General features: G+C 43.7%; 1 protein-coding gene across 4 annotated transcripts in view; it reads right to left on the bottom strand.

Moving 5' to 3' along the window:
* Positions 1 to 13119, bottom strand: part of BTBD10 (BTB domain containing 10) — a 73594-nt gene that overhangs the window by 20107 nt on the left and 40368 nt on the right. For 2 of the 4 annotated variants that reach the window (XM_040327928.1, XM_040327929.1), the window contains 2 exons: positions 8492 to 8677; positions 5364 to 5560 (listed from right to left, as the gene is read on the bottom strand). In XM_040327928.1, the coding sequence (XP_040183862.1) occupies positions 5364 to 5560; positions 8492 to 8677 (383 nt within the window). The remainder of the gene's footprint in view (positions 1 to 5363; positions 5561 to 8491; positions 8678 to 13119) is intronic. The other 2 variants (XM_040327930.1, XM_040327931.1) reach the window with 1 other exon arrangement.

The following is a 13119-nucleotide window of genomic DNA, read 5'->3' as shown; positions in this document are numbered from 1 at the left end:
CCGCTGCTCCAAATTAGACATTTGTGAGGGTGCACAGTCCCCAACACGCACACAGTCTACATTCAGAGCTGTGCGTCCGCATAGATGTCAAATTGCGAGCAGCCGCTGCATCCCAACTAAAAGGAACGCAAGTGTCAGCACGGGGGACGCACGAACCCCTCATGTACATACCTGTGTGGGCAAAAATGGCACTCGCACAGGTGTACCCTGTAGTACGTCTGTATGAATGAAGCGTTTATCTTTGCATCCATTATCACATTTATCCCTATGGGTGGGGTTCAGAATTTCTTTATTAAGCGCCGTGTGCTTCCACACCAGCCACCTTAATGTTCCTGAGAAGCAACTACTTCTTCTGTCAACACCTACCTACTTGTTTATGGGCCCCCCCCCTGAGCCTCCAACAGTCAGACATATGGAGGACATGTGGAAGAATTAATGCTCTGAGCCATTCCTCCTCCACAGCATGGTGTGGCTGACAACGGTGGGGGCGGCACCGACACTGAATGACTTCATTTTTGGTTAAGGAGATTGGCCAATATATGCAGAAATCCCCGATTCAGGAACTCAGATGCTACATAAAGCTAAAAAGATATTCAGTTATAAACTTGCCAAGACATTACCAGACTATCATCTCGGTACAGTGGATCTACGTGTCTTATTTGTACCCAAGGGCAACTTAAATAGGTGTAACAAAAATTAACAGGCCCAGACCCACCTAGATCTATTGATGCTGCGCTTGGCACCAATCTTGGTCTGGCTCCATTTATCCCACCTTGCCTTACCCTACCCTACCTCATCCCAACTCGCCTTGCCTTACCCTACCCTACCCTACCCTACCTCATCCCAACTCGCCTTGCCCTACCCTACCCTACCTCATCCCAACTCGCCTTGCCCTACCCTACCCTACCTCATCCCAACTCGCCTTGCCCTACCCTACCCTACCTCATCCCAACTCGCCTTGCCCTACCCTACCTCATCCCAACTCGCCTCGCCCTACCCTACCCTACCCTACCTCATCCCAACTCGCCTGGCCCTACCCTACTACCTCATCCCAACTCGCCTGGCCCTACCCTACTACCTCATCCCAACTCGCCTCGCCCTACCCTACTGCCTCATCCCATCCCGCCTTACCCTACCTTACCTCATCCCGCCTTACCCTACCTTACCTCATCCCGCCTTACCCTACCTTACCTCATCCCGCCTTACCCTACCTTACCTCATCCCGCCTTACCCTACCTTACCTCATCCCGCCTTACCCTACCTTACCTCATCCCGCCTTACCCTACCTTACCTCATCCCGCCTTACCCTACCTTACCTCATCCCGCCTTACCCTACCTTACCTCATCCCGCCTTACCCTACCTTACCTCATCCCGCCTTACCTCATCCCGCCTTACCTCATCCCGCCTTACCCTACCTTACCTCATCCCGCCTTACCCTACCTTACCTCATCCCGCCTTACCCTACCTTACCTCATCCCGCCTTACCCTACCTTACCTCATCCCGCCTTACCCTACCTTACCTCATCCCGCCTTACCCTACCTTACCTCATCCCGCCTTACCCTACCCTACCTCATCCCGCCTTACCCTACCCTACCTCATCCCGCCTTACCCTACCCTACCTTACCTCATCCCGCCTTACCCTACCCTACCTCATCCCGCCTTACCCTACCCTACCTCATCCCGCCTTACCCTACCCTACCTTACCTCATCCCGCCTTACCCTACCTTACCTCATCCCGCCTTACCCTACCCTACCTCATCCCGCCTTACCCTACCCTACCTTACCTCATCCTACCTTACCTCATCCCGCCTTACCCTACCCTACCCTACCTTACCTCATCCCGCCTTACCCTACCCTACCCTACCTCATCCCGCCTTACCCTACCTCATCCCGCCTTACCCTACCTTACCTCATCCCGCCTTACCCTACCTCATCCCGCCTTACCCTACCCTAACCTTACCTCATCCTACCTTACCTCATCCCGCCTTACCCTACCCCACCTTTTGCTGTATGCTGTCATCTAGTGGTGGTTTAGGGCCTACAAACAAAAAAAAAAAGCACACTAGTGCAAGTTTCAAGGGATTCATATAAGCCAGTGATGGCTAACCTTGGCATCTCAGATGTTTTGGAACTACACTCTGCAGTGTAGTTGAGCATCAGGGGAAATGTAGTTCCAAGAAATCTGGGGTGCCAAGTTCGCCATCACTGATATAGGCGATGAGGCAGTGCAACACCTCCTCACCATTGTCAAATGCTCTCTGAAGAGCAATCCGAACGTGGATCACTCTTCAGAGAGCAAGAGTGAACGAGCCCTAAACACTGAGCTTCTATCACAGGGGATATCTGTAATCTGGTTTCAGGCACTGCACATGATGGGAAATACGGCCAGTCAAACACATTTAACAGCGACATGCTGAGGACAGGGGTGGCCATAACCACAAGGGTTGCATATTTTTCCCTTTAATTCTTCCACATGGATTAGACTGTTGGTAGTAAGAAGACCACAAACAATTTATTTCTTTTTACACAGAAAGCTTGTCACTTCTCCGACATTGCACTGGGGTTATGTTTTGTAGTCACAATAGACAAACACCGATTAGAAAGTTCTCACTTAAGCAAAAACTTTGCATAATAAATAAATCAAAGCATGGTGTTATGTCACAGTGTAATAATATGTACATGTTACTAGATGTGTGGCACACAAACCTTTACATATTATCTGTGTTTACATAATATTAAAGGTGGAACTACACCACCCTCTCCTTTACAGCAATGGAAGCGGCCATCTTGGCCTCTGTTTGATCTGCAGCTGCCATGTGATCAGTTATGACACCAGCCATTCGATGGGTTGACAGAATCTGTGGGAGTCATCATTCAGGGCATGCCTAGAATGTATCCATTTTGGGAAACTTAAAATGATAGGTTTAGTTCCACATTAACCCTTTTGCTGGCAAAACCCTTGTTGCGCACGTTTAAAGTCAATATAAAATAATGGACCCCCTGCAGGTTTAAAGCAGAGTTCCACAGAAAAGTGGAAGTTCTGCTTTAAGGACTCTTCACCCCCTTACATGGCACATTTGGCAAAACGCATTGCATTACATTGTGTCCTGGGTATGCGGGCAGGCGGACCCGGAAGCGACGTCAAACATGTCACTTTCTGGGTCACCAACAAGGAGGGGAGAAAAGCGGACGTCAGCCCACTCCACTCCCTTCCCTACTCGTCAGCACCTGCTATGCCGATCCCAGGCCCACAGATGCACGAGATGGGGGTTGGGGACGTTACTGGGGGTATGTGGAAGCAATCGTCCGACAGCTGACAGGCAGGGGGTCAGCGTGTCAGATATAGAGGTCCCTGTCTAGGTCTCTATAAAAAAATATATATATAAAAATTCTCTCTCTCTAAATATATAAAACATCTCTTATCTCTTTACATAAAAAAAAAAAAAAAAAAAAAAAAAAAAAGAAGAAGTGTCTCTCATAATATATATATATATATATAAATAAAATTCTCTCAATAAAATCCATCTATCTATAATAATAATATCTCTCTTTCAAAATTATATATATATATATATATATATATATATATATATATATATATATATATATATATATATATATATATATATAAAATCTATGTATGTACGTACACACACACACACTGTCTCACTCAATAAAATTCTTGCTAATATTATATCTAAAAAAATTCTCTCCAATATATATTATTTATAAAGATATAGATTTTATTTATAGATGGAGATAGATATAGATATAGATATAGATTTTATTTATAGATGGAGATAGAGATAGATATAGATATAGATTTTATTTATAGATGGATATAGATATAGATTTTATTTATAGATGGAGATAGATATAGATTTTATTTATAGATGGAGATAGATATAGATTTTATTTATAGATGGAGATAGATATAGATTTTATTTATAGATGGAGATAGATATAGATTTTATTTATAGATGGAGATAGATATAGATTTTATTTATAGATGGAGATAGATATAGATATAGATATAGATTTTATTTATAGATGGAGATAGATTTAGATATAGATATAGATTTTATTTATAGATAGATATAGATTTTATTTATAGATAGATATATATAGATATAGATATAGATATATATATATATATATATATATAAATAATATATATTAGAGAGAATTTTTTTATATATAAAATATTAGCGAGAATTTTTTTATATAATTTTATAAAGAGAGAGAGAGACAGTGTGTGTGTGTACACATGCATAGATTTTATATATCTATATATATATATAAAACTCAACGTGTGTATGTATGTTCCAGCATCACGTCCAAACGGCTAAAGATATTAACATGAAACTTGGCACACATGTTACTTATATGTCAGCAACAAACATAGGATAGGTGGTTTAACCCTTACCCACCCCCATTTGCCATGGTCGGGGTTTTCCTTTAAAGTCCCATTCAACTCTATGGGAAATACATGTTACTTCATAACTTCCAAACGGCTGTAGATATTTCCATAACACTTGGTCACATGTTACCTATACGTCCACTTAAACTATAGGATAGTTAATTTATCCCTTAACTACCCCCATTTGTGAGGGTCGGGGTTTTTGTTTAAAGTCCCATGCAAATCAATGGGAAATGTATGTTCCCACATAACTTCTGTACGCCTGGAGATATTTCAATAATACCTGCTACACATATTACTTATATGCCAAATAAAAATATATGACAGTTACATTAACCCTTACCTACACCCTTATATAAAAGATGGGTATATTTATATTACTATGATTTTCCTCCCCAAAAGGTTAAGATAGGAAGACCGGGCAACGCCAGGTATTCAGCTCATATATATATATATATATATATATATATATATATATATATATCTATATCTATATCTCTATCTATCTATATCTATATCTATACATACACAATCCCGGTGGCTGTGTGTAAAAACCACCCGCTGTCGGGTCTGTAAGAGGCACAGACCTGGCAGTGAAAGGGTTAAAGCAGAAATAAACCCATTGATATGACATTTTTAAAGAACAGTTACATTCCATGGTAACTGTCACATTTGCACTCTCAACCATTCAACCAAACTGTTAAGCCGTCAACTTGCTGGAGTCATCAATGATCACATGGGCAGCACCATGGGAGTTGCAAATCAAACAGAGGCCAAGATGGCAGCTTCCTTGTCTGAAAAGCATAGGAGGGTTTAGTCCTGTGTTGGGGGGGGAAATACCAAATAAAATAATGAGCAAAGATTCATTTAGTGCAAATGTTTTGGCAGCTTTCCTGGGTGTTTGGTGGTGAAACATTTCCCCATACTAAGAGGACACGTACCGCTCTGATGCTGCCGCGTGGGCGAGGTAACATTTCGGATGCACGGGGTCAGCTGGCTCTCTCCTCTCTCGTGGGATGAATCCCGAGACCGGTCACTCGATCGCCTTCTGTCCCGTGATCGCTCGTGACCGCCGCTGGCACCATGGAGACTCATCTTTGTGTGGCTGCTTCCAGATCTTGCACCACGCGATGGAGTGCTGGGAAATGGAGAAAAGGGACGATTATTGATGACAGGTGAAGTAAATGTAATGGTCGCAGTATTTATATGTAAGCATTTCCCCGGTCAGTAAAAGGCCACATATGAAATGGGATGTCTAAAAGAAACCCGAGACATACAGGAAGGCTTTTCTCAAAGTGGAACTAAAAACGCTTTCAAATCAACATGAACCATTTGTAATCCTTACACTGCTAGGATTAGTAATTAGAAGGAAGGCAAAAGAATATTTATTCTTTATAAAAGGTTTGATTTTTTGTCTGGGCCATAATGATGTCATACATCCCAAGAGTCTTCATAAGAGGAGGGAAGGAGAAGCTCTCTCCCATAAGCACACCCCCTGCCTGTGGAGCCAAGGCCACCTCCTGAGCTAAGGGCAGATGGATCCCAGGAAGTATATGCTACATGGACCATCTGCCCTTATTGAAGATGGTTAGAAATTGCCAAGTAAGGGGGTTGGGGGTAGGAGTTGGTTTCAAATTGATCTCAACAAAATAAAAGCATGGAGACATGGATGGAAAAAAATAAAATAAATACACCCTTGCAGTGCCCCCCGCCCCCAAATACAAGTTTAGTCTAGGGGAAAATTAATTGAAGTGTTACTAGACCCAGGACTCTGCAGTCACTATATCTGCTCTCCCCAGGAGCCTGCAGTCACTATATCTGGCCTCCCCAGGAGCCTGCAGTCACTATATCTGGCCTCCCCAGGAGCCTGCAGTCACTATATCTGGCCTCCCCAGGAGCCTGCAGTCACTATATCTGGCCTCCCCAGGAGCCTGCAGTCACTATATCTGGCCTCCCCAGGAGCCTGCAGTCACTATATCTGGCCTCCCCAGGAGCCTGCAGTCACTATATCTGGCCTCCCCAGGAGCCTGCAGTCACTATATCTGGCCTCCCCAGGAGCCTGCAGTCACTATATCTGGCCTCCCCAGGAGCCTGCAGTCACTATATCTGGCCTCCCCAGGACTCGGCAGTCACTATATCTGGTCTCCCCAGGACTCGGCAGTCACTATATCTGGTCTCCCCAGGACTCTGCAGTCACTATATCTGGTCTCCCCAGGACTCTGCAGTCACTATATCTGGCCTCCCCAGGAGCCTGCAGTCACTTTATCTGGCCTCCCCAGGAGCCTGCAGTCACTATATCTGGTCTCCCCAGGACTCTGCAGTCACTATATCTGGTCTCCCCAGGACTCTGCAGTCACTATATCTGGTCTCCCCAGGACTCTGCAGTCACTATATCTGGTCTCCCCAGGACTCTGCAGTCACTATATCTGGTCTCCCCAGGACTCTGCAGTCACTATATCTGGTCTCCCCAGGACTCTGCAGTCACTATATCTGGCCTCCCCAGGAGCCTGCAGTCACTTTATCTGGTCTCCCACAGTAGACAGAACATGGAAATGCAATTATTTTAGTAAATCTAAACTGCTAAATACCTTTTCTCAGCAGTATATAGTAGTCTTGTGACTTCTATCAGTGTACGTTAAAGCTTGTAGGAGGATTTTTTCTTCTCCCCTGATTGTCCTAAGAGTCTGCAGGACCCCTGAGCCTCTGTCTGGACAATGCTGATCACATGCACTCTCCCAAGAAAAAAAAAAAAAAACTCTCTAACAATGCACACCAAACTGAGCATGTGTAGAGTGCCCCCAAGGCTCTGCGCCATAGATGTACACAGCCTATTGCAGTAGGGTGTGTACCCCCAAAGCTCAAACACACATGACTTTCTATGCAACCTCAGCTGCACTGGACAGTGAATGAATGGGAAGTGCTCTGTGCTGAGCGGCTTCCTGTTCATTCACAAACAAGCATAGTAAACCGTTTATTGTGCTTCAGTTATGAACACAGCGAGAGCCATGGAAAAATGAAGGGGCTGGTGAATGGCATATTGACACTTTAAAGAGGAACTGCAGTCTGCTCATATAATTTGTAATAAAAACATCTGCCATTCTGAAGCTTCCTTCCAACCATTTTATAAAAAATATATATATTTATACACACACACACACACACACACACACACACACACACACACACACACTGTGATTCTGTATTTGCCAAATATGCTGCAGAAATCTCCCTCCACTGAGTCTGGCTGCAGCCATTTTAACTGTGGGCAGCTGAAGCTGCGACCTATATACTTCCTGGATTTACACAGACACACACCTCCCATTAACCCTCTTATGACTCACCCAAACTCCCTTCCGAGAAAGAGAAAGAGGAGAAAGAGGAGAAAGAGAAGAAAGAGAAGAAAGAGAAGAAAGAGAAGAAAGAGAAGAAAGAGAAGAAAGAGAAGAAAGAGAAGAAAGAGAAGAAAGAGAAGAAAGAGAAAAAGGAGGAGGAGGAAAAAAAGAAAGACAGAGAAAGAAAGAAAGAAAGAAAGAAAGAAAGAAAGAAAGAAAGAAAGAAAGAAAGAAAGAAAGAAAGAAAGAAAAAAAGAAAGAAAAAAAGGACAGACAGACAAAGAAAGAAAAAAAAGAAAGAAAGAAAGAAAGAAAGAAAGAAAGAAAAGACAAAGAGAGAAAGAAAGAGAAAGAAAGAAAAAAGGAGAAAGCGAGCAAGGGGTGCATGATGTCATAAGCCGAGGCGAATAACCAGATAAGAGACAGGACTGGGCTGTATAAGGCAGTGGTCATCAACTCCTGTTCTCAGGGCCCACCAACAGGCCAGGTTTGCAAGATAACAGAAATACATGACAGGTGATCTCATTTGCTGCTCGCTGATTGCAGTATTCTAGTTTGCATCTCCCCAAGGTAATACATAAAACCTGGCCTGTTAGTAGGTCCTGAGGATAGGGTTGATGACCACTGGTATAAGGGATTTACTATCCAAAGATAAAACAACAACAAGGGCAGAATATTTATTAGATGGAAAGTTGTAAAAATGACGGACGGTCCGCTTTAAGGAATAAAATAGCTACCTTACTCCTCGCTTCAGAAGGCTCCTTCCAGCGCTGGGATTGGGCCTCCTCATCTGTAATCTGTGACCAGCTCCGGTGGGGCTCCAGCCTCCTCTGTGTACTATACAGGGTGATTGTCCGTGTACTGCAGGTGATAATGAAGAGGTCCTGCCCACAGACCGGGGCTTTGTGCGGAGGAGGAGAGTGCTGTAATAGGGTGCAGGGTAAGTGATAAAGCTTCTTCATCTCTCCCCTAAACATAAATGAGCAATTAACCCCTTGCAGTTTTTGTTTACTACCCCTGTAAATGCAACATGGCACGCTGTGTTCAGTACAGGTCCCTAAACTGATTGTAAAAGTTAAACAAAAGATTGAATATATATATATATATATATATATATATATATATATATATATATATATATATATATATATATATATATATATATATATATATATATATATATATATATATATATATATATATATATATATATTGTTTAACCTTAATGCATTCTTTACATCAAGGTACAAAATAATATTTTAAATAGCAGCTCCCCCACAGCCCCCCTAAATACTTACCTGATCCCACGCTGTGCACATCTGCAGCAGCTCCTCTCCCCGCCCCCCCTCACATGGCTGAGCCATTGGCTGCTTTTGCGATCAGTCAATATCTGTGAGCAGAGAGCGTGGCCGAGTCAGTCTGTTTGTGTGAACAGACGCATACAGCCCAGCTCGAGATCAAGCGTGCATGAGTGCCCCTATAGGAAGCAGCTTCCTATGCTGTATGCTTGACATAGGAGGGGGGAGGCAGGAGCGTTGGCAGGCAACCCGAGAGGAGGATGATCTGGGTTGCTCTATGCAAAACCATTACACCTGGCCATACACCTATAGATTTTCACAGAGAATGATCAGAAGAACATTTGTACAAAAATAGATTTTTGGTTTAAAATTCTAATGTCATTTCACGCCGAAAACCCACATACGCCGTCCGAAAAATAGTTTCGATCGAGAAAAGTTTTTCCTTTCTGCCCGTTCGTACTTTCCCGTCGCTGCGGTAGAAAACGGACCTCAGTGACGATTAGAAAATCAAAAATGTTCAAAATGAAAATCTATACGTGTATTGCCAGCAGAAGTAGGACATGTTTATTCATTTAAATAAAAATTAAAGCTTTACAATCACTTTAAACCAGCGGTCTCCATACTGTGGGGGCCTTTGGGCACTATTTTTCCCACTGACACCAATGATGGGACACCATTCCTCCCAACTGACACCAATGATGGGACACTATTCCTCCCAACTGACACCAATGATGGGACACTATTCCTCCCAACTGACACCAATGATGGGACACTATTCCTCCCGACTGACACCAATGATGGGACACTATTCCTCCCAACTGACAATGAAGGGACACTATTCCTCCCACCGACACCAATGATGGGTCATTGTTTACTCCCACTGATGCTGGGGCACTTTCTACTTACACTGGCCACGGTCCAGCTGCACCAAAGCCTGAAGGACATTAAAGCCGACCATAGCCAGTTTGAATCTAGGCTGGTCCAGCAGGGATCATTCAACTTGAATGGACACTATTCCCCCCCACCAACACCAATGATGGGACACTATTCCTCCCACCTGACACCAATGATGGGACACTATTCCTCCCACCTGACACCAATGATGGGACACTATTCCTCCCACCTGACACCAATGATGGGACAACTATTCCTCCCACTGACACCAATGATGGGTCATTGTTTACTCCCACTGATGCTGGGGCATTTTCTACTTAGACTGGCCACGGTCCAGCTGCACCAAAGCCTGAAGGACATTAAAGCCGACCATAGCCAGTTTGAATCTAGGCTGGTCCAGCAGGGATCATTCAACTTGAATGGACACTATTCCCCCCCACCAACACCAATGATGGGACACTATTCCTCCCAACTGACACCAATGATGGGACACTATTCCTCCCAACTGACACCAATGATGGGACACTATTGCTCCCACTGACACCCATGGGGCACTATTCATCCCACTAACACCAACGATGGGACACTAAACCTCCCACTGACACCCATGGGGCACTAATGATTTCCCCAATACCAAAGATAGGACATTGCCCACTCACACTAGTCTCCCTAAAGTTTGAAGGACAGTAAACTGGCCCATTGTTTGGAAAGTTGGGAGACCCCCCGTTTTAAACAATTTCTGCTCGCCCCCAGTTGACCTTGTGAGAACAGAACATTTGAAGGACAGACGCTGTGTACAGAAAGCCTTCCTAGAATCTCATCCAAGGTTTTGCAGTTTCCAGCCAATGCGTCTAAAATATTAAAGCAATAAAACGGACTATTTAACTTTTTTTTTCAAATGACACTCCCGTTACTAAACGCCACATGAATTTCCTATGGAAGACCACCCTTCATATCCTGTGAGGTGTCCCGGTGTATTTTGCCGGTGGCAAAGTGAATGACAAGGACTGTCAAATACTGCTAGAAGCTAAAAGCAGCTTTATTTTTAGCGAGACACAATGTACTGCAAGGTAAAGCTTTGCCGAGAGGTCGGGTACATTAAGCCATTCATTCAAATAAGCACGCCCCTTTGGACCCCGGCATCTCGGGAGCACTCGGTGCCCCCCCGCTTGTTCGGGTTCTGAAGCTGCCAAAAGAAAAAAGGGACGTGTTTTGTCATAGTGAGACTCATACCATGCAACAGCAAAAAAAAAATGACAACGAGATAAGAGGAAAAAACAGACCAGATGTCTGCTAGATGGTTTATGTAAAGTAGATTACAGTGCAGTCTGGAGAGGAGACCAGAAACAAAGGATTCTTTCTACAGCAGTGAAAAAAAAAAGTACAAGGGCGATTTTAGCACACAATGACAAACATAAGGTCATCTTTGCTGGACAATCTGGCATTATAATAATCATTAAATACTGGTAATTGGAGCGATTGTATAGATCTCAGAGAGCAATGGGCGAAACAAAGGGAGGGCAAAGGTTTACAGCCGCGGACAGATTTCTTGGTACCCTCACAGCTCCTGGAAACAATGTCTCATTCCCAAAGAACAAGTGACAACATTACACGCAATTGTCTCATGTAAACCTGCATGTGTCTATAGTATGTCATAAATTAAATTGTTTTATTGTTTATTCTACAAATATAATCTAACACGATCTCTAAAGGGATTTGTTGGTTCCCCTAGAAAAGATTATAAAGAATTAGATTACAGTAATATTTTAAACTTGCGGTCCTTTCAGACGAGCATTATGGGCAGGCAGATGCAAGTGGACATTTGTGATACAATATGATACTATGTGACACAAAAATGATACTATATGATACTATGTGACACAAAAATGATACTATGTGACACAAAAAAAATAATACGATACAAAATGATACTATGTGACACAACAATTATACAATATGATACTATGCGATACAAAAATGATACAAGAAAATATTTACAATAATGTGAGTATCTTTTCATGTGACAACACTGAAGAAATTACACTTTGTATCTACAATGTTGTGTAGTGAGTGTACAGCTTGTATAACAGTGTAAACTCAACACACAGCCATTAATGTCTAAACCGCTGGCAACAAAAGTGAGTACACCCCTAAGTGAAAATGTCCAAACTGGGCCCAAAGTGGCAATATTTTGTGTGGCCGCCATTATTTTCCAGCACTGCCTTAACCCTCACAGGTTGCCACTGGAGTCCTCTTTCCCTCCTCCATGACGATATCACAGAGCTGGTGGATGTTGGAGACCTTGCACTCCTCCACCTTCCATTTGAGGATGTCCCACAGATGATCAACAGGGTTTAGGTCTGGAGACAATGCTTGGCCAGTCCATCACCTTTACCCTCAGCTTCTTTAGCAAGGCAGTGGTGGTCTTAGACACACGCTTGTCGCCATCTGAACCAAATAAGTTTATCTTGGTCTCATCAGACCACAGGATATGGTTCCAGTAATCCATGTCCTTAGTCTGCTTGTGGTCTTTGTGCACCATCTTTAGAAGAGGCTTCCTTCTGGGACGACAGCCATGCAGACCAATTTGATGCAGTGTGCGGTGTGTGGTCTGAGAACCGACAGGTTGACCCCCCCACCTCTGCAGCAATGCTGGCAGCACTCATACGTCTATTTCCCAAAGACAACCTCTGGATATGACGCTGAGCATGTGACCTCAACTTCTTTGGTGGACCATGGCGAAGCCTGTTCTGAGGGGAACCCATCCTGTTATACCGCTGTATGGTCTTGGCCACCGTGCTGCAGCTCAGTTTCAGGGTCTTGGCAATCTTATACCCTAGGACAGTGGTCATCAACCCTGTCCTGCAGGGCCCACTAACAGGCCAAGTTTTATGTATTACCTTGGGGAGATGCAGTCTAGAATACTGCAATCACTGAGGAGCAAATGATATCAGCTGTGATGTATTTCAGTTATCTTGCAAACCTGGCCTGTTAGTGGGCCCTGAAGGACAGGGTTGATGACCACTGCCCTAGGCCATATTTAAGTAGAACAATTCTTTTTTTCAGATCCTCAGAGAGTTCTTTGCCATGAGGTGCCATGTTGAACTTCCAGTGACCAGTATGAGAGAGTAAGAGTGAAAACACCAAAATGTAACACCTGCTCCCCATTCACA

The sequence above is a fragment of the Rana temporaria genome, chromosome 11 (assembly GCF_905171775.1).
Source record: "Rana temporaria chromosome 11, aRanTem1.1, whole genome shotgun sequence".
Lineage (NCBI taxonomy): Eukaryota > Metazoa > Chordata > Amphibia > Anura > Ranidae > Rana > Rana temporaria.
This window is presented reverse-complemented; position numbering and strand designations above follow the sequence as displayed.